The sequence below is a fragment of the Carassius auratus genome, chromosome 8, assembly GCF_003368295.1.
Source record: "Carassius auratus strain Wakin chromosome 8, ASM336829v1, whole genome shotgun sequence".
NCBI classification, from domain to species: Eukaryota; Metazoa; Chordata; class Actinopteri; order Cypriniformes; family Cyprinidae; genus Carassius; species Carassius auratus.
The window spans coordinates 25,290,916-25,313,932 of NC_039250.1; the positions used below are offsets into that span (position 1 = coordinate 25,290,916).

General features: G+C 42.0%; 1 protein-coding gene across 1 annotated transcript; it reads left to right on the top strand.

Annotated features, from left to right (window-relative positions):
* Positions 1-6,175: 6,175 nt before the first annotated feature.
* On the top strand, positions 6,176-8,210 carry LOC113107781 (pro-thyrotropin-releasing hormone-like). Its single transcript, XM_026270493.1, has 3 exons — positions 6,176-6,274; positions 6,541-6,731; positions 7,394-8,210. Exons 2-3 carry the CDS (start codon positions 6,554-6,556, stop codon positions 7,909-7,911), a joined length of 696 nt encoding a protein of 231 aa, XP_026126278.1. The 5' UTR covers positions 6,176-6,274; positions 6,541-6,553; the 3' UTR covers positions 7,912-8,210.
* The last annotated feature ends 14,807 nt before the right edge of the window (positions 8,211-23,017 follow it).

Here is a 23,017-nt window from a genome sequence, read left to right on the forward strand (position 1 = left end):
CAAATTTCACCTCAAAAGTTTTCACGCAGATGTTGTTGGAGTTGGGGTTAATGCTTACAATGTCCAGTGCTTATCATCCAGAGTTGCAGGGCCTTTTCAAAGAAAAGGTTTCACCAGACTTAGAAATTCTATGCTCCACACTTTGTGTTTTGCAAAACCCCCACCAAATCACTTGTGATTTCACTATAATAAACTTTTTGAATAACACTTCTAAAGTAACCAGTGAAATGACAAGAGTGTAAATGGGCAGAACTTCATCCATTTTTGTCAGTCTGCTTCCAGAAGGGTAAATCGAGGGCAGTGTTAGTTCAGTCAGGCCACGGAGGCTTAGGCTGTGAACAGCTGATGCGGTCAGCTGTCAAATCGCTCCAATCCCCACTTCTCTCCTATTAGACATGGGACATATATATGCGTGGCACTACTGCTCGGTAAGTATGCTCAACCCTCCCTCTATCCCCATTATAAGCATGAGCACATTACTGTGCACCTTCTGGTTATCATCTTCTTTGTTTCAGATCACTAAGGCTTCCAAAATCTTAGCTGGTATGGACCACACTGCTGAGAGACAACCATCTTCATAACCAGGCTACAGGATAGACGTCCCACTGCCACATCTACCTGATTACCACTGTTTGCTTTAAAGAGTTTATTAAAAGTCTTAATTGTTATGTATTTCTAAATTCGGACTCCCAGTCGAAAGGTTGTGAGTTCTAGTCTCGGGCCGGACGGAATTGTGGGTGGGGGGAGTGCATGTACAGTTCTCTCTCCACCTTCAATACCACGACTTAGGTGCCCTTGAGCAAGGCATCGAACCCCCAACTGCTCCCCGGGCGCCGCAGCATAAATGATGAACACTGCTCCGGGTGTGTGTTCACAGTGTGTGTGTGTTCACTGCTCTGTGTGTGTGCACTTCGGAAGTGTTAAATGCAGAGCACAAATTCTGAGTATGGGTCACCATAATTGGCTGAATGTCACTTCACTTTCACTGTCACTTTATTCTGGGAGCAAGAATCCCCATAAGGAACCATACCGCCAAAGATAAGTTGTGTTCAATAAATTCAAATAAGAGCTTCAGGTCCGAACTCCATTTCTCTCTTTGAGCTGGTGGCTTTACAGTACTTGGGTTCAGGGCCTTTGTCTTGGTTCACACAGCATTTAAGTCTGCAAATGGCTTTCAGTATCTTAGTCCAGTGAGAGAGCGTACAAAGGCAATGTAACAATGATCTCTCTTGTTTTGGCTGAGTACTGGCTGAGTACCCATTTACACTCTTGTCATTCCTGAGTATTGGAATTTGCACTCTCTGTAACCTGATGTACAAGCATCAGAGAAAAGTTGTTCATAGCACTAGACTTCCTTGTTGCTTCATATATTGTAGCAATGCTGGATCTTTACATTTAGATCTATGCATGCTAGGTTTGACTGATATAGTTCCAGAATTCTTACTGACACCATAGGTCATCTGGAAGTGTGTCATCCCAACTGATCATGTAGACTCATCTGTTAAGTATCATTTCAGGCACCGTTTAGCCACTGGTACCATTTTAAAAGTATCGATTTGGCACAGATATTGTAAAAAAAAAAATTTAATCAAATAAAATGATACCCAACCCTATCTGGCACACCCTTCTGTTATTTTTCTGTTGAGCCAGACCCATCCAACACAGTGTCAGGGCATGGCCATTTCCAAAGCCATCCACACAGATCTGGGTAGCATTCCTCAAAAACATCATGAGCTAAGTTGATTGTAGAGACAATCGTTTACAATGGTTCTACTGTAACAGTGAGTGTTGCAACAGAATTGGGGATCCAAATGCAGGCTTTATTTGAAAGAGCATGGTCAAAACAGACAGGGTGAGACACCAGCAAACAACAATGTCCAAAGCTGAGACAAAAAGAGTAATCCATATAACAGGCACTGGTCAGGGTCCAATACGATCAAAACCTGGTAGACAGTCCAAAATCAAAACACAGACAAGGCAAGGAAAGGAAAACAGGGGAACGCTCAGTAGTGTCCACAGTAGCAAAACAAGACTTTGCGACAAAAGTGTGTTTGTGTGCAGCTTATATAGTCCACCGATGGGAAACAGGTGGGACTGTAATCAGTTTCTAGGTTGGAGATTATGAGAAATGGAGTTTCTGACGAGTGGGGCCGGTGGAGTGATTGGAAATGAGCGACACCTGCTCGACCCACCGGTCTCGAGATGCAAGGATATAAAACAGGAGCGATGACAGTGACGGACGAGAGAGGACAGGCCTGGATTTTACTTTGTGTTTCGGTTTTGTTTTTGAGGGGCTGCCACGCTGATTTGTGTTTATTTTATTATTAAAGCTTTCACTTTGATTGTCTGCTGGTTCCCGCCTCCTTCTTCCCGATGATTATGAAGTTTTAGTGTTAAAGAGTTCAATAGGAGAAGGTGATGGAGACCTCTGGTGGTGAGCAGGAGGAATGACAGGGACCTTATTAATAACATCTACGATCTATTTGGGCTAATGACAAATTGGGAAATTGAGCCCAGGGCTGTTCTGCATGAGCCTGTGTTCGTATTATTGTTGATTCTTTGGGCACTTTGCACACAGAACAAAATGTGATTCACTTGGCCAGCAGGAGCAAAAGCTTTAAATGGATTGAATCAAGCACTGACATCACCACCAATTCTAGTATTTTCAAAACTTTCAATTATTTTCCTCCTTTACACTGTTGCTTCCTTCTATTCAATGGGCTCTGTCCTTTTACAACAAGTGGAAGGAAAAGACACCCACCGTTCTGCACATATAGTATGTCTCTCTTATCTAACACAATGCTTCAGATCATCAGCTCGCTGGGAGACAGCTCTATGAACCATTAACAGGGTCCCTACACAGTGTTCACTACTCCATATTCCCTGAACACGAGTACTGCATCAACGCTAGCTAACCTGAATGACCTGGCAGTGCTAGAAAAATCAACCTTTCTCTCCTCCTTCAGATGCACACTGATCTCATACGTGCCGTTCCTGCAATCCAATTGACGGAAATCTGTCTGTGTCTACTGCTGGAGAACTTTAATCTCAGAGTATTAGTGTATTCAGCCAGCACATGATAAGACGGGTTCCTTTATATGACATCAGAAAGAAGTTTAGTGTCCTTTCCAAAAACTGTTTATTAACTGTGAATGGCTAAAAAGTCCTGCTTATCTGTTTTATATTTCTGGGAAATCTGACAGAAAGATATCAAACGCGACTGTTTTTCCCCAAAGCATGTTAAGCCTATCATTCGATCGTGGAGACCGATGACACTGCCTGCATTTTGATTCAGCAAATCAGTTTGGCAGAACGAAGACTTTTAATATTTTAATATTCATGAGCCCAACAACCTGCCAGGCATTAGCGTGATCGAGTAAGCAGCTGACAGCTCAGACAAGAAAGAGAAATATTCTTTCACATTGCTAATACCGTTAAATAAGTGAAAACAGTCAAATTTAGGAAGTTATTCATATCAGACCAATTTATTGTGCTTTTACAGAAACAATGAACGACCAATAATGTTTCATTCTCAACCTTTAAATAATATAATGATAATTCTTCAGTGTTTTTTTTATGAAAATGTTAATTAATGGTTGCTATTCTTTCAAACTGCTGTATTGTGAAGAGGCTGTTGAGATTTAGAAAGTGTCACCATCACACTCTTTTTAGGATTGTTCTGAATACAGCACATCCATGTAACATTAAAGTCAGCATAAGATTCCAGCTATTGATTATTGATTTTTTTTTTCATTATTACACATTTATGACTTAATATGCATTAATAGAATATAAAAATATGTTATGATATAAATAGTAATGCACAGCTCTTAAATTGTATGCATTTCTTTGATAAAGAGAAAATGTGAGAGTGATAGCCTAGTTTTCTTATTAATTTCATTTCATTTATATGGCAAAAAATAGACAACAGGAGTTGATCAGGATTGGATTTATATGCTTTATGCCAATCAATATAAAGACGACATTATTAAATATTTGTCACGAGTACAAATGAAAACTTGAAAATGCTGTGCATTTCAGTCGATTGTGCACATTTTTTTTATTCATTACCTGTGTTTTTTAAATGATTAATTGCCATATTACACAGCCTTTCATGTGACATGCAGAAAAAATATTATATATATTATAATAATATACATTTTTTAATATAATATAATAATATTATTTGGTAACGCTTTAGTATAGGGACTAATTGTCAGTTTTAACTAGTATCTTATTAACATGCCTATTATTTCCATTCTGGCTATTTATACAGCACATATTCTACATCCCGAATCCTAATCCGTGCCTACACTCACAACTTCACAGCTACCTTACTGAAGCAGCAAATTAGGGGTTTATTGAAGCAAAAGTCATAGTTAATGTTTCCTTAATAGCATTGTATAGTAAAATAAAACTACATTATTATGTATAGTAATATTCATAGTAATATCATAGTAGAAATATTATTTAGATAATATTCAGATCATTCAAATACAAGCTTGAAATAGATAAGTTCAAGCAGACGAAAACATTAACTATAACAATTAGAAATATTGATTTAAACAGTTATTAATTTAAACAGTTTGAGCATTGGTCAGATGTGCTTTCTAAGAGATAATCTTACAAGATCACTATTTGATGCTCCACATTCAACAAATATTGGTTATATTCAAGGGTTAATCTAGGATGCATGTTCTATCCAAACTACTGAAAGAAACACTTTAGAACCATCAGGAAGTTCTCTTTGTGTCATGTGATGAATTTTGGAACAGTGCGAAACACATTTATATTGTGTAGCCAAAGGATGTGTATATGCACACACAGGAATACACACTCCCACGACCAACTAGAGCAAGTTATCATCACTACTAAGACGAGGCGATTCAATGCCCAAAGGAAAAAACTGAACATACACTGATCATTACGTCTGAACAAGAGTTTTCCACCCTCCAGTATTTCTTGCTTTCCCTTTGAGTTTTGCACAGATAAATAAGCTGAGTGTATTTTAATGTGATGTTCTGGGTACACCATTAAAGCGTGTGTGTCTGTGTGTTCACATTCATGCAGTAATTATAGCCTGACAGTGGCTGACAGCATGACCTTTTGGGTCAGATCTGCTTGTCAGCTCATTTGCACTATGATAAGTGATTGTGTGTGTGTGTGTGTGTGTGTGTGTGTTTATGAACACAAAAGGGTGACTATTTCACAGAACAGAAAGACGCAGAATTCAAGAGTAGGTGTAGAAAGCCACAATCAGCTTCTGGAAAACATGCTGAACTAGGACTAAGACAAACTTTGAGGGTCGGTGTAGCAACTCTTTTCTCCCAATCGTACAGTTCTCCAGCACCTTTAAGATCAGATCGCAGATGTTTCCGGTCACTATTATAAGCATGTTTCATGGTTTATAGTTTCATTCATTCAGTGAGGGATACAGACATCAGACTGATTTCTTCATTTCATGGCATTTCATGCACAGGAAGTCCATCTGAAATGTAAACCAGTTAATTCCTCTTCTTTTTGAAATGATTGGTATTGACAGCTGAAGTATTGGACGTGACAGCGCATAAACAGGCCTGATTTATTCCATTCCACAGTGATTCCCTCGCTGTCCTTCTCCCATCAGCTGGCCGACTGTACAAGAGTTTGTCAAGATTTTCAAATGATGTGAGCTGTGCATAATGAATTTCAGTGAGGTTTAGAGGAAGCCCAGCAGAACGCCACCGTTTTTCAATATTCCGCTATGTTCTTCCTTCAGCTCAGACGAGTCGCCCCGTACCTCTCCCGCCTCAGCGCGTGCACTCAGTCACTGGAGCGCGCGGCAGCACCTTTCATTCCTCAGAATCCAAACAGCCACCAAACACGTCCATGTACTTCCATGTAGTCTAAAGAAAGACATTTTGTATGCCATTTCTTTTTTTTTCTTTCTTCTTTTTTATATGTATTGTATTGTCTGTTGTATTATTGTTTGATAAAAAAAAGTAGTTTTATGAATGAACAGGATTTCTTTCTATGTCTATGCAGCTGCACACTGACCTCCTCAGGACAAAACGCGCATCGCGTGACATCAAAGTCATGAATTCCTCTGAAATGACGTCAGAGGGTCGCGCGGAGGGGGGCGGAGGGCGCCTATATAAAAAATTGATGCGACTTTGACGCTTCAGTCTGCTAACCTCGCCCTGAACGGGTCAGCCACATCAAAGCATCGAGGAGCTGTGTTTTTACTCACTTCAGATCCCTTCATCTACAGGCTACAGGTGAATCACTACTGCAGGTAAGACAGGATCTGAGCAACTTTCTGTGTAATATTCTCTCATCTGTGCTTACAGATATACTCAACAGATTCATTTGACATCTTCACGTCACTTGTTACATGCATCGCCAAATATCGTAGTTTGCGTTTGCCCCTGTAGGGTGAATTGCCTAATGTGGGGCATTTTTTGCATTTCAGATTTGTGTGACACATTGCGATGTGTAACCAAAACATTCCACAGCTAATACCATTTTAAATGTAGTGTTTGATGTGTTTTGTGGCAACAGGACAGAGCTTGTCATGAGGGCGGCGTGTGTGATCATCCTGGCGTCTCTGACGGTGTTCATGTCACCCGGGCTCCAGTGTCAGCCTCTGGCGGGTGAGGGTGACCCGTCTCTGGATGAGCTGTTCCAGCGCGCGGAGAGTCTGCTGATCCGCTCCATTCTCACACAGACGGAGGACGAGAACCACGGCGACGGTGTCTGCTCACACACACACACACACACACACACACACGCACTCACATCCACTGTCCAAACACAGATAGAAACTCACACAACTACAAGTTCGTCCCAGCATGTTCACACTTCACCGAGAACGACCGAAATCCTGTTCTTAATTTTTGTTTAAATGTCCCATCATTTTTGCCACAATACCAACTATTCACTCTAAAATATAATATTTTTTTTTAGGTTTATAACAGGAATAATACTAATACTATTTTCTTCTTATTATTATTATTATTATTATTATTAGCCGACGTTTGTATTAATAAAATATGAAGACCCGCTAAAGGGTGTAATATCGTTCAACATCGAAGTAGAAAACTAAAATCCGCGTAATCAATCACCGGTGTATATCTTTTTATGCCTAACTAATGCTCAATAAATATAATTTGTGAATATATATATATATATATATATATATATATATATATTGAATAGGCTACATTTAGAATATATTGCACAAAAAAATTAAACTTTGTAATCACAAGCAAAAAGTTGCAAAAGTGTCCTTTGGAAGAAACCACAATTATACACTGTAGAAATGATTGTGCTGAATTATTAGAGATGTTTCTCCGTGTTCATCAAGACAATCATAAATGTTTGTAGAGTTACTGAAGTTTAAATCCCTCTCCAGGAGAGCAGACGGAGTGGCTGGAGAAGAGACAGCACCCGGGCAAGAGACAGCACCCCGGGAAGCGCGAGGACACCGACTACGAAGACGAGGCTGCCGCCCTCCAGAAGCGACAGCACCCCGGGAAGCGCGAGGAGGAGGAGGACAGCGCGAGGCTGAGGAGGCAGCACCCCGGGAAGCGTTTGTCTCTGGAGCACATGATGCTGGAGGAGCCCACCGCGCAGAGCGAGCTGGCCAAGCGCCAACACCCCGGGAGACGCTACCTGATGCTGCTCCACAAGCGCCAGCATCCCGGCCGGCGCGAGCTGCACGAGGCTGCGGGAGACTTCTCGGACCTAGCCAAACGACAGCATCCCGGGAAGAGACTGTGTGAGGACTGGGACGTGACCGGCTGCGATCAAGCCAGCATCCTGCTCGAGCTCCTGGACAACGTCAACAAAAGTCGCGCAGAGGAGAAGAGACAGCATCCCGGGAAACGCTTTGCGCTGGAGGACGAGCTCACGGAACAAGAGTCGCTGTAAGGGAGACAACGAAAGCCTTTACCGAATTGTCCGAGTTGTTAAAAAGGACAAATAAGTACGTGTTCATTGTTTTCCACAGCATCCGATTCACGGAGAACGCGCGTACACTTTATTTGAAGGTGTCTTTGTTACGATGTAATTGTCCATGACCATGCAGCGGGTCAAGTACAGAGAAGGTCATATTAATGAAGGGTTACTCGCATGCAGTTATGCATGATTAATTGTTATTATAATAATGAGTAGCTACATGTAACATCTGTAACAAGGACACCTTAAAATAAAGTGATACCGAAAACGCACCTGTCTCCATGTGTTTTACTGGTCGCTTTCTCGTTACTCGTTTCGTTCAAGCAAAAGAGGGGTTATTCCAAGAGAAAATACAAAAACTCAGTTAACTGTCGTTTTTCGTTTGTAGCTACACACTTTAAGCCCGTTCCCCGTTCCGCAGCGAGGCTCGCGCTCTGTTCCGCGCACAAACCCTGCTGTCTCGAACCAAACGTCCCTGAACTGGCCGAAGCTGACGTACTCCACGTGCGCTCGGGCTGTTCCGGGACACATTTCATCACTAATGCATGAACACATCGCCCGCCAGATCCCCGGACCCCGTCTCGCGCAAGTGTCCCGTGGAAATCTCCTTTGGTTTGGTTCGCTAAACTAATAAACGGGTTGCCGAAATATTTTTCTACAGTAGCTTAATTCTTGCATGACCTGACCTGTACATTTTCATGATTTATTTATTTTTTGTTCTATTGATAAAGAGCATAAAATGACTATAATGTTGTACAATAAAATGCTTTCGATGCGAATGTCTGCTTTGGGTTTGAGCTTTAAACAATCATAAAGAACACTCACAGACAGCCATAACAGCTTGGTTCACTGTAGACTGCATCAGATTCAGAGTCAGTGCAGGATGACACACACACACACACACACACACACACACACCGAAACACGAGGCTTCCTTCAAGAAACATATAGTATGTGTTTTTATTTCAATCCAGTTTATGCATAGACACTACTACTTGTGGAAAAGAGAAGCAGTTTAATTCTGTGATCGGGGCATGTTGTCACAATGGGAACCTGCTGTTATTGACACTTATTTGAGAGAAATGCCTTTATAAATACAGTATCAGTTGAAACATGCATTTCAGACTATTTAATACATTTTCAGTGCTAATAAAAATAAAATCCCTGCAACATCATCGATGGAAAAGGTTACAAAAATATCTAACTATTGTTTTATCCAAGAGAATCTATAATCAATTAATTCAAAATGATAAAATGTCAACATGAAAAGCTCATGTGACAGCTTGCCATGACCTGACATGTTTGAATAAATACCTCCGAGCTTCATTTTAATGTGAACTTTCATCTGAAATTCTGACCATGTTTATTGTTTCCATGCTAATGAAGCTTAGTTAGCAGACATATTCTTATTTCAGGCCGTTTTGATCTGGATGTGTGAAACCATCATCCCAGACGGCTCATCTCCTGTATATGAAGCTGCTCGGGCCCTGATGTGTGATGTAGGACCTCCTACGCTCAACAATCAGAGCTGGACTTCAAGGAAGCCGCAGTCTGTGGGGTGTCCTTTAATTAGCCTTTACTCTGTGACCCGTCTGCTGTGCCGTGGGTGGATGGGATCCGTTCCTTCGCTCCAGTTTTCAGGACACACATCAACTCGCCATCAAACAGCATTACAGAACACATAAAGCTTATCACACAATTATAATCAAATTTTTGTTTTCCTGTGTCCCCAAGCTTAATCTACCAACAGAATAACTTTTAGCTATCACATATAATCTAACAACCGTCAGAGACTCGCAGTTCTTGGCCTAATGACGACACCTTTAAAAACTCACTTTTTAACGCAGTTTTAATGCACATTAAAAGATCATGGTCAATAAATCACAAGTATTAAATGATAAATACTTCAAATGATTTAATTTAAATTTTTAATTTAATTTTTACATTTAAATGATTGTTATTGTAGCCAAAAACATCTGTGTCTTTCAGCTTAATGGAAGAGTGTTTGTGAAGGTATTTTCACGTACTTAAGGCAAGGGTTGATCCAGGATCACCACACATAGTCTTGGCTTTATAAGACAACTCAACACAGTCTTGCCTTTTCCTTCTGTGCATAATCATAACAGTGGTGAAATTTTGTGATGTTTCATCCCAAAGACATAAATTTAAACAGGGCACCTCACCATTTATGCTCCATGTTTAAATTGTGTATGTTTGGGGGTGAAACATCACAAAAATGTACAATGAGAGATGAAGGAAACAGCAAATAAGACTCAAAACAGTTTTAATATGTCAGCAAAAGCCTTTCTAGTGAAAAAGCATATTTGCCAGTGCACACTTCTCTGGCATTTAATGGTTTCATTATAATTTCATTTACGATTTCTTTTATTTATATATTTTTATAGTCAAGTCAAGTCAAAGTCACCTTTATTTATATAGCGCTTTAAACAAAATACATTGCGTCAAAGCACTGAACAACATTCATTAGGAAAACAGTGTGTCAATAATGCAAAATGATAGTTAAAGTCAGTTCATCATTGAATTCAGTGATGTCATCTCTGTTCAGTTAAGGGGGGGGGGGTGAAATGCAATTTCATGCATACTGAGTTTTTTACACTGTTAAAGAGTTGGATTCCCATGCTAAACATGGACTAAGTTTCAAAAATTAAGTTGTACATTTGAAGGAGTATTTTTGTTCCCAAAATACTCCTTCCTGTTTGTCAGAAGTTTGGGAAAGTTTTTTTCGAGTATGGCTCTGTGTGACGTTAGATGGAGCGGAATTTCCTTATATGGGTCCTGAGGCACTTCTGCCGGAAGAGCGCGCTCCCGTATAGCAGAGCACTGAGAGCACAACAGACTTCACTGATCAGAGCGAGAGCGTCGCCAAATGTCACAAAAGAAGTGTGTTTTTGGTTGCCAGGGCAAGACAACCCTGCACAGATTACCAAAAGAGAAACAGCATTAAGGGACCAGTGGATGGAGTTTATTTTTACAGAGCATCAACGGAGTTGTGCAAGTGTTTGTGTTTGTTCCCTGCATTTCGAAGATGCTTGTTTTACAAACAAGGCCCAGTTTGACGCCGGATTTGCACATCGTTTATTTCTCAAGGATAATGCAGTCCCAACGAAAAAGGGTCACGATCGTGTGTTGGAACCGCAGGCGGTGAGTAAAACTGCTTCAAATATCTCTGCCTCCTTGTTAGTGCGTCCGCCTCCCATCAGAGACCCGGGTTCGAGCCCCGCTCGGAGCGAGTCGTTGCTGCTGCTGCTCTTGTTCAGTTTCAGCCTCGGGATCTGATTCTGGATCATAAATAAATGGCTGAATCTGACTGTAAGCCATGGTTTGTTTTGGATGATGGTTTTTTCCTCACGGTAATGTCACAGTTTCCACATGCTCTCAAGGCAAAAGCCTACTGGCGCTCGTGATTCTTTAGCTCCGCCCACACGTCACGCCTCCAGCCGGTCGTGTTTTTCCGGGAAAAATCGGTACAGACTATCTTTCTCTTATGAATATAATAAAACTAAAGACTTTTTGGAGTTATGAAGGATACAGTACTACTATATAGGTACTCAAGATTAACAGGATATTGAGTGAAAACGAGCATTTCACCCCCACCTTTAAATAGTGTCTGTGCATTTATTTGCAATCAAGTAAATGATATCACTGTAGATGAAGTGACCCCAACTAAGCAAGCCAGAGGCGACAGCGGCAAGGAACCGAAACTCCATCGGTGACAGAATGGAGAAAAAAAAACCTTGGGAGAAACCAGGCTCAGTTGGGGGGCCAGTTCTCCTCTCACCAGACGAAACCAGTAGTTCAATTCCAGGCTGCAGCAAAGTCAGATTGTGCAGAAGAATCATCTGTTTCCTGTGGTCTTGTCCTGGTGCTCCTCTGAGACAAGGTCTTTACAGGGGATCTGTATCTGGGCTCTAGTTGTCCTGGTCTCCGCTGTCTTTCAGGGCAGTAGAGGTCCTTTCTAGGTGCTGATCCACCATCTGGTCTGGATACGTACTGGATCCGGGCGACTGCAGTGACCCTCTGATCTGGACACAGACTGGATCTGGTGGCTACGGTGACCTCGAAATAAGAGAGAAACAGACTAATATTAGCGTAGATAGCGTAGCGTCTTCTAATGATGTAGCAAGTACATCGGTGTTATGGGAAGTGTTCCCGGTTCCAGTTTACCTAATTAATGCAGCCTAAAAATCCTTTAACGGATTTGGATATTAAAAGCATATTAGTATGTTATGTGTAAACCAGGTTAAAGAGATGGGTCTTTAATCTAGATTTAAACTGCAAGAGTGTGTCTGCCTCCCGAACAATGTTAGGTAGGTTATTCCAGAGTTTAGGCGCCAAATAGGAAAAGGATCTGCCGCCCGCAGTTGATTTTGATATTCTAGGTATTTTCAAATTGCCTGAGTTTTGAGAACGTAGCGGACGTAGAGGATTATAATGTAAAAGGAGCTCATTCAAATACTGAGGTGCTAAACCATTCAGGGCTTTATAAGTAATAAGCAATATTTTAAAATCTATACAATGTTTGATAGGGAGCCAGTGCAGCGATGACAGGACCGGGCTAATATGGTCATTCTTCCTGGTTCTAGTAAGAACTCTTGCTGCTGCATTTTGGACTAGCTGTAGTTTGTTTACTAAGCGTGCAGAACAACCACCCAATAAAGCATTACAATAGTCTAACCTTGAAGTCAAAAATGCATGGATTAACATTTCTGCATTTGACATTGAGAGCATAGGCCGTAATTTAGATATATTTTTGAGATGGAAAAATGCAGTTTTACAAATGCTAGAAACGTGGCTTTCTAAGGAAAGATTGCGATCAAGTAGCACACCTAGGTTCCTAACTGATGACGAAGAATTGACAGAGCAACCATCAAGTTATTACAAGGGAGTTTTTAGGTCCTATAATTAACACCTCTGTTTTTTTTTCAGAATTTAGCAGTAAGAAATTACTCGTCATCCAGTTTTTTATACCGACTATGCATTCCATTAGTTTTTCAAATTGGTGTGTTTCACCGGGCCACGAAGAAATATAGAGCTGAGTATCATCAGCATAACAGTGAAAGCTAACACCATGTTTCCTGATGATATCTCACAAGGGTAACATATAAAGCGTGAAGAGTAGCGGCCCTAGTACTGAGCCTTGAGGTACTCTTGTGATCGATATGATACATCTTCATTCACTGCTACGAACTGATGGCGGTCATATAAGTACGATTTAAACCATGCTAATGCACTTCCACTGATGCCAACAAAGTGTTCAAGTCTATGCAAAATAATGCTGTGGTCAATTGTGTCAAACGCAGCACTAAGATCCAATAAAACTAATAGAGAGATACACCCACGATCAGATGATAAGAGTAGATCATTTGTAACTCTAAGGAGAGCAGTCTCAGTACTATGATACGGTCTAAATCCTGACTGGAAATCCTCACATATACCATTTTTCTCTAAGAAGAAATATAATTGTGAGGATACCACATTTTCTAGTATTTTGGACAGAAAAGGGAGATTTGAGATTGGTCTATAATTAACTAGTTCTTGGGGTCAAGTTGTGATTTTTTGATGAGAGGCTTAATAACAGCCAGTTTGAAGGTTTTGGGGACATATCCTAATGACAAAGAGGAATTAATAATAGTCAGAAGAGGATCTATGACTTCTGGAAGCACCTCTTTTAGGAGCTTAGATGGTATAGGGTCTAACATACATGTTGTTGGTTTAGATGATTTAACAAGTTTATATTTATAATATTATATTTCATGTCATTAATCTAAAAGACTGAGGTCATCATATTGTTATTGGCCTTAAAGAAAAAAGTAAATTCTGTCATCATTTATTTATTTATTTATTTTGGAAAACACAAATTCAGATATTTTTAATGAGTTTCTGTTTTTCCACTGACAGTCCATGCAACTCAACCCTTGAAGACTAATTAAGGTATCATAAAGGCTTCATAAAACGAACCCATATAAATCAAACTGCTTAAGTCTTGTGTAAAGATACAATCACTCAACTGGATGAACAGATTTTATTTAGGGGTTCATGCAACTTCCTCAGTGGACCTTTTATGATTAACACACATATACAGAGCACATTTGGTAAACACTGAAGCTCATATGTGCATCACACACAATAACCTTTAGATCTTAACCCTGCTCCCGGAGACCCGCTGTCCTGAAGAGGTTCAGGATCTTCAGGATCACACTGAGCATGAGCTCGGTCTCTGTCTGCTGATGACATGCTGGTCTGATCCTCTCACAGGTCTTCCTCAACTCCAGAATTCTGATTCTACACACCTGCTGCATCTAGGCAATCAAGGACTAATATTTAAACATCTACTTGGCCTCAGTTCAGTGTGTGCTCTCCAGCAACGTGCCCGACTACTTACTGTACCCTTTCTAAATGCATCTCGTCTTCATGTATTTCAAATTCATCTGTGCTCCTCTGGTTCAGTATCCATCCTCTTTGGCCTGTATTCGAGACTCTGTTAGTTAAGTGCTGGCTTCTTCCAGTCCTCTGACATACCGTTCTTCTGTGTTGGCATTTAGCTCAATCTGTTCAGTAAACCTCAGTTACCCCAATACGAGTGCCTCCCCTTCTGATTGTGTGACACTAGAACTGCCTTACAGTATCAGGGTTTAAAGTAAATTTACAATAGTAATTATGGAAGATGATGATCTTATTTGATACTGCTCACTAACTTTCTTTTTAAAATAAGCATTAATAAAATGAGATACCTGGGAATATGGGTCACATATAAATGCAAAGATATTTACAATGCTCATATTCCCCACTTCTAGACTCTGTGAAGTGTAAATTGCTTACACTATCAATAGGGGGCAGAATTGGCATTGTTAAAATGAATGTACTTCTATATATCTTTTACTATTTCGGTGTATTTCATTTGAACGATCACATTTCATTAGACATTTGCAATAAAGTTTTTTTTTTTTTGTGTGTGTGGAGTAGGGTTAGGGCTAGGGCTGGGTTTAGCTAAGTAAATGTGTGTGTGTGTGTGTGTGTGTGTGTGTGTGTGTGTGCGTGTGTGCGTGTGTGTGTGTACATGTTTTTGTTTCATATCAGGACACAACTCTGTATAATGTCATGGGTATGACACAGGTATTACAAGGAGAGGGTGACTTATGAGCACATAACCCATGTCCCCATTTTTCAAAACACTTATAAATCATACAGAATGAGTTTTTTTGAGAAAGTAAAAATGCACAAAGTTTCCTGTGAGGGTTAGGGTTAGGTGTAGGGTTGGTGAAGGGACATAGAATATACAGTTTGTACAGAATAAAAACCATTAAACCTATGGGATGAACACACTTTACACAAAAACAAACTTGTGTGTGTGTGTGTGTGTGTGTGTGTGTTTCTCATGAGGATGGGATTCTTTGTAGGTATTAATGAAATGAATAAAACAGACTTTGACCAAAAATAATTTTTGAAAAATAACAATCCTTTTAAAACAAACACATAATGGTAGTTGGAAGTTAAGGATGAAGTAGGACTATGTTTCTTTCATGTACTGTAAATACATCACTGTACATTATATAATAGAGTTGCCTGGTCTTCACTTGCTGTTCGAAGAAAAATGCATTGGTACTTATTGATTTATAAAGCAATTACGTTTTTTTTTTTTTTTTTTTTTTTTTTTTTGCAATCCTATCTCTGTTATTTGATTCGACAAAAAGTAGTTGGTAACTATTCATTGTGTTTTTGTAATGATCGGGACACAGGAGATGAGAGATCCAAGAGCAGTGAGTGTTTATTGGGTAATCCAGAAATCAGAATCAAAACAAGCAGGGGGTCATAACCAAAAATCAGTCCAGAAACAAACAAACAGGAAACTAGGAACTAGAAACTAGAGGAAACACGAGGAAACCAGATGATGGAAAATAAGGACTCCATCACACAGACAGAAAACAGACTGGTTTAAATAGACAGGATAATGACTGAAGCTGTGTCCAAATTCAGGGTCTACATCCTTCGGAGGACTCATTTGAAGGATGTTACGTCACAGCGCCACGACGAAGGCTGTCCAAATTCGTAGAATCCTTCAAATGCGGCCCACAAATGCATCCTCCTTTTCCCCCGAATTGGAAGGATGGGTGTGGTGGATCCTTTCGCGTCCTACCTATCCCATAATTCTTTTCGGCAGGACGAAGCGAGCGGTAGCGGAGTGGGGGAGGAGTATTATTTTCGGTGTTTTTTAAAAACTGGCTTTTCAAAAATATATATTTTCAGTGGTTTTCTAGTTAGGCATTTTGTTTTAGCGTTAAGCATTTTTTTTATACATTTGTATGTGTATATGTAAAAAAAAAAAAAAAAAACATTTACTTTCGTAAACTAGCTTCTTCCTTACTGCCTGTGTGAATATCCCCTTACACACAGCTTATTTGTTAGTGATTGAAGCTGTTTTTAACGCTTCTAAGGACGAAAGAGCAGACAGAAGTGTTTATAAAGCTCCGGGGAGAGAACGATGAGCTCTTCACCCACGTCTTGCTTAGCGCTGTCACGGTTGCTAGGCGACAGGATATGAGCAACGGGTAAGGGAGGGAACTGAAAGAAGGGTAGGCTGTCCAAATTCACAAACACCGACTTCCGGTTTTTGCGGTCGTCGGAGGACCCATCCTCCTTCAACCGGGTAGGAAGGATCCTAAGGAGGATGCAGACCCTGAATTTGGACACAGCTTATGAAAGTGAAGACACTTGAGTGCAATTAACAGGTGTGCAATTAGTCGGGACCGCTCCGATCTCAAATCGGGGATATCCAACATGTTGGATTTATTTGGCCCGATTTCTTCTCGTGTGTGGTGTCCCCCGAGGACAAACAATCACGCAGCCTGTGGACTGTGGCATGTAGCCAATCAGAAAGCGAGGTGACGAGGCGGTGAGGAAGTACCGGGAAACAAAATTAAAAAACAGCCGGTGTATATAATATAACAAATACAAATAAAGTCGATGGGCATAACTACATCCACAACTGCAGGCCACCAGAGTACATGGAAACGAATATATGAACGTTTATTTCAACGGTTATTAATCTGTGTAGTACGTAACAACATTTCTATGAGATAAAACAACAACTTATCTCCATATTATGATATAGCAAGTATAGTCCATGCTCGCGTTGTCTCCACCTCTTTGACCATTGCCTTTTCTTGTTTTTCTTATGTTTTTTTTCCGTTAAAAACAAAGCACAAACTATGGCCACTGCATCCTCTTCGTCCACCATGATTGTTTACTCTGAAGTCACGTTTGATCTCGAGGGATTTTGCGAGATTTCCCGTCTGACCTGGGAATGCTCGGGAGTCAAATCGGTTCGTGTGTGATGTGTTGATTTTGCCGTGTGGCTGCACACCACACACTGAATGACCAAAACTGTTAGACCCGTGATTTTTTATCGCCGTGTGTGGGGTCTCTCAGGTTTGGAAAATCGGCCGACAATTTTAAAATCGTCCCGTGTGAACCAGGCCTAAGGCGAAGTGAGATCACTAGTGGAGACCCAGGGAAACACAGACCAGAGACCGTGACATTTTATTTTACTCATAGAATAGGTTATATGTTTTTGGGTTTGTTAAATGTGTTGTTTAATATGTTGGTTCAATAATATGTGTTAATAAATCATGTATATGTATAATAGAAATCATCGTCTACAGATGATGCAATTTCCTCCACCCTCCACCTGGCTCTAACTCATCTAGAGAATAAAGACTCCTATGTTAGAATGCTGTTCATCGACTTCAGCTCAGCATTCAACACAATAATCCCACAACAGCTCGTTAATAGACTAATAATAGAATAATAAACTAAACCTGCTGGACCGTGATACCTCCCTTTGTAATTGAATCCTGGACTTATTAACTGGAAGATCTCAGTCAGTCCGTGTCGGCCACAGCACTACCACACTGAGCACAAGTGCCCCACAGGTCTCATCAGCAACAGCGATGCGATGCACACACTACAGAGATGAAGTGGCACAGCTAGCTGAATGGTGTGGCACTAACAACCTGTCCCTCAATGTGGAGAAGAAAGGAGGTTGTGATAGACTCCTGGACTCACAGACCATCGACAGCTCAACTGTGGAGAGAGTCAGCAGCACTAAATTCCTGAGGGTGCACATCACAGAGGATCTCACCTGGACAACCAACACCATGTCACTCTCCAAGAAGGCACAACAGCAACTACATTTTATTCAGCTGGAAAGAGCAAGTCTTCCTCCACCTCTCCTCACCACGTTCTACAGAGGAACCATAGAGAGTGTGCTGACCAGCTGCATCACTGTCTGGTCAGGAACTGTAGTGCTGCTGACCGCATGACCCTTCAGCGGTCAGTAAACACGGCTGCAAACATCACCAGTGCCCCTCTCCCCTCCATCCTGGACATTTTCCTCTCACAATGCTCCAGCAAAGCCAACAGTATCATGATAGACCATCTCACTTGTTGATTCCATTTATTTTTACGAAGGGCTCACCACTATCGTTACAGTTTTTGCCCGTTGCTTGAACACCATAGACCCATGCTTGGACTAAGTAACACAACTTGAAGCTTTTGTTTCCATACCTCAAACACATGTACCCATACCTTAAACAAAAGCGCTGCTTTGCACTCTAGTTGCAATTCTGCAACACACTTACTCCTTTATGCAACACATTTGGTCCTGCATACTACACTTTATTCCATACATAAGACACTTCGTTCAAAAATGAAAACTCAGAGTGCAATTTGGAAAACACATGTATCTAAAATACAAAACACATCGGGTAATTGCTACCACTAAAAAACCTAACTGAAGGTACTTACTTGCAAAACTGAACACCAATCAGCCAGCTACAAAAAGCCCTGTTTAGCCATTTCAAGAACTTTGCAAGCATGGATGGAGGGAGAGCAAGAGGAAGAGGAAGAGCAAGAGGAAGAGCAGGAAGTGGAAGAAGAGGAGGATGAGCAAGAGGAAGAGGAAGAGGAAGAACTGGAAGTGGCATACGTAACCTTAGACGTTCCTCTACAGGGACTCAAGCTGTGTCGAGAACGAATGGGGAACGAGAATGACCACGCCGCCAGACTTTCAAATCTCTGCATAGTGTGGAAGAGCACAGCTAAAGCAAGAGAAGGAGAAGGAGCCTGACAGAAATCAGGGACAACCCGTCCAATGGCCAAACTTCAGAAGGAGTGAGTCTTGACCCCCAGGAGAGGGGAGACCAGAGGACTCGAGGCTTAGGATAGCATCCTGATCACCGTTTATCACCGCTTATCACCGTTCTAGATCTTGTGAACATCTCATCTTCAGAGATCCAACAACAAAATTCATCCAAGATGACAGGAGGAAAAGAGCAGGATCATTTTCATTGTGGCTTTTTTCTGTGAATATCCTGTTTCAAGGCAAGGCAAGTTTATTTATATAGCATTATTTATTAATTTATTATTAATTTTGCCTATAAAAGGAAGATTAGATATTGGTCTTAAATTGCTCAAAATGGTGTTATCAAGATTGCTCTTTTTCAGGAGGGGCTTAACAACTGCAGTGAGGTGTTCACCACTTCTGAGAGATCTGCTCAGTGAAGCACAGTTAAGCACACTTTTACAAAAAGATGTGGGAAGTGTGTCAAGATAGCAGGTTGAACATTTTAGGTGCTGCACTATGTCTTCCAGAATTTGTCTATCAACTTCTTCAAAAATAGACATACAGTAGTATCTTTTTGATTTCATGGCCGAATCTGTCTGACCTCTGCATTACTTGAGGATGTGCTAATCGCCTTCCTGATATTGATGATCCTCTCAGAAAAGAAGGAAGCAAACTCATTGCATTTGCTGTCTGAGAGCATTTCACTGAGAATCTGACTTAAGGGGTTTGTCAGTCTCTCAACAGTGACAAAAAGAGTACGAGTGTTGTTTAAGTTACTGTTAATAAGGTCTGAGAAGAAATTCTGTCTAGCTGTGGCTAGTTTCACATTAAATCTATGTGCAGGTCACAAATACATCAGATTTGATGAAGGATGTTCTTAAAGGGATAGGTCAAAAATGAAACAATGCTGTTAATTTACTCACACTCTTCAGTAGAGCAGTAGAGAAGATTTTTAGCTGTATTACAGGTAATAATGGTGTAAATAATGTTCAGTTTCTTGCACAAAATGATGGTTTCACTTCATAAGACCTCAATATATCAGGAGCCATGGCTATTGATTTTGTGCTGTCTGATGTGCCTTTCTTACTCTCAAAGTTACAGCACCCATTTACTTGCATTTTCTGACATGCCAAAAACCCCATTTTGATCTTAAAATCATCCTAACGACTGTAGTGCTTTTACGTAGTGGTAGGTGATACATATCATATACATATATTCTGAATGATTTTACTGCTGATATAAAATCAGTTGAGATTGTTATTTGGTGCAGTGGATGTGTGACATGATCTTGTTTGTCAGATGAGTAACTGAGTAAATCTTGGTGGTATCCGTACAAACTCTACAGGACATCACACGAGGAGCGACAGTCACTCCAGACCAACTCAAGCTCAATGACTATCACACCTGGCTCTGGAAAAATGTCAAAGGTTACGTATATAACCCTGGTTCCTTGAAGGAACGAGACACTGCGTCGAGAACGAATGGGGAACTTGTCCAGCGTGACGTCTCTGAATAACATGTATAAACAGTCCAATGGAAGGTCGAGACGTCATAGGCGGGTGACGTCAGAGACCAGGAAGCATAAAAACATTAACAGCGAAGCAGGTAATCAGCCTCAAAGGATGAAGCAAGCGCCGGCCAGAGATGCCAGAAGTGTCGCACTGTGATGCAGCACCATGTTCCTTCGAGGAACCAGGGTTACATACGTAACCTTAGACATTCCTCTACAGGGACTCAAGCTGTGTCGAGAACGAATGGGGAACGAGAATGACCACGCCGCCAGACTTTCAAATCTCTGCATAGTGTGGAAGAGCACAGCTAAAGCAAGAGAAGGAAAAGGAGCCTGACAGAAATCAGGGACAACCCGTCCAATGGCCAAACTTCAGAAGGAGTGAGTCATGACCCCCAGGAGAGGGGAGACCAGAGGATTTGAGGCTTAGGATAGCATCCTGATCACTGCTTAGCATAAGCTTCTTCTGGCCGGAGGCCTCAGCCTCCCATGGAGTGCCGTCAAAAAGAGAAATCAGGTCCAGGAACCATACCCGGCCAGTCCAGAATGGGGCTACTAACAGCAGCCGGACTCCGTCCCGGCGCACTCTCTCCAGAACTCCCGAGAGCAGAGCAATCGGGGGGAAAATTTACAGATGAAGCCTCGGCCATGTCTGTACCATGGCGTCCAGCCCCAGTGGAGTTGGATGAGTCAGAGGAAGCCAGAGGGGAGAGTGCAATGTCTCTCGAGTCGCAAACAGATCCACCCAAATCATGGCCAACCTCTCAAACTCTGCTTCATCTCCTCAGTGTGAAGCTGGCATTCCCCGGGCCTTGGCCCCTGCCTCAACAGGATGTCTGATCTCATATTAAGATGCCCAGGAATGTGAACTGCTCTGAGCGAGAGGAATTCATCCTGGGCCCACACAAGGATCTGGTACGCTAGTTGTATAAACGGCATGAGTGCAGACCTCCTTGGTGGTTGGTGTAAGAGACCACCGCTGTGTTGTCGGTAAATAATGAAGTTTACGAAGCACGGCCAGTATCTCCAGGCAGTTGATGTGCCATGTCAGATGGCTACCACTCCACAGACTGCGGCCAGGGTGGCCACTCATGACCGCACCCCAGCCGGTGAGGGACGCGTCCATCGCTAGCATCACGCGGCGATAAGGAGCTCCCAGCACCGGGCCCTGAGAAAATAACCAAGGCTTCCTCCACATATCCAAGGCACGTAGGCAGCGCCGTGTGACCTTTAGCATGCAAAGTGGGTTTCCCCTCAGGGAGAACCCCTTGGTCTTGAGCCACCACTGTAGGGGTCTCGTGTACAGCAGGCAATAGTATTCACGTTAGACGCAGCTGCCATCAGACCCAGCAATCTCCTTGACTGCTTGACAGTGAGTGACCGGCCTTCTCTCACTCTCGCGACTACAGTGAGGATCGACTCGATCCGAGCAGGTGACATACGTGCCTGCATCGTGGTCAAATCCCACACCATGCCCAGATAAGTGGTTCTCTGAACTGGAGAAAGCACACTTTTCTTGGCGTTAAGTCTTAACCCCAGCTTCTTTCATGTAAGCGAGAACAACACCTCGGTGCCGAACCGTCATCTGCTCAGATTGAGCTGATATCAACCAATCGTCAATGTGGTTGAGTCTTGAAAATGTGGGGTTAGAGTGCAAGGCCAGTGGAAGATCCATATTGGTAGACTTTTGCCCCCAAAAGCAAACCTCAGGAACTCTCCGATGAAAAAGGATGGAGATAAGTGCATCTTTTAATAGGCCTGTGCAAGCATGCTAAACTTCAGTCCCCTGACTGAGCGGTTCAAAAAGCACAGATCTAGAAAAGGACGCAACACCTCATCCTTCCTCGGAACAGTGAAGTACCGGCTGTAGGACCCGGACTCTCCAACCCAAGGAGGGACCACCTCAATGGTCTCCGTCCTCAGAGAGAGTCTACTTCTGTTCCATTACCAGAGCCTGGTTGGGGCCCACCAGAACTGGATTCTGTGGCTTCTCACTACAGTGTGCAGGACCCACTGAGACACATTTGGCAGTAGTTTTCACGCTGCCAAATAGTCTACTAAGGGAATCAGCCTCTCAAGGAAACCTCCCAGGAGGTTGCGAGCCTCTTAGCACCGCTGCGTTTCTGGGCGATAACTAAAAGAAGCGCTCACCGGAGATCGCTGCGCCCTGGAACACTGGCAGGGTTGGCAGAACGATCTCCTGAGGGCACTGAGGAGAGACGGGCACCGTGTAATGCGGTGTACAGCACTCTTCCCCAGAGGTAGCTGGCCCTCAAAACGTCCTAGGCCTTAGGCATCAGGACGTTATGATGAAGGCTATCCAGCGAAAACAATGGTCTGTAGAACTGCTTTCCACTAGAAGCCTTCGGCCTGGGAGCGCCACTCTGACTCTAGCGTCTGCGGAGTACAAAAGTGACACCCCCGGC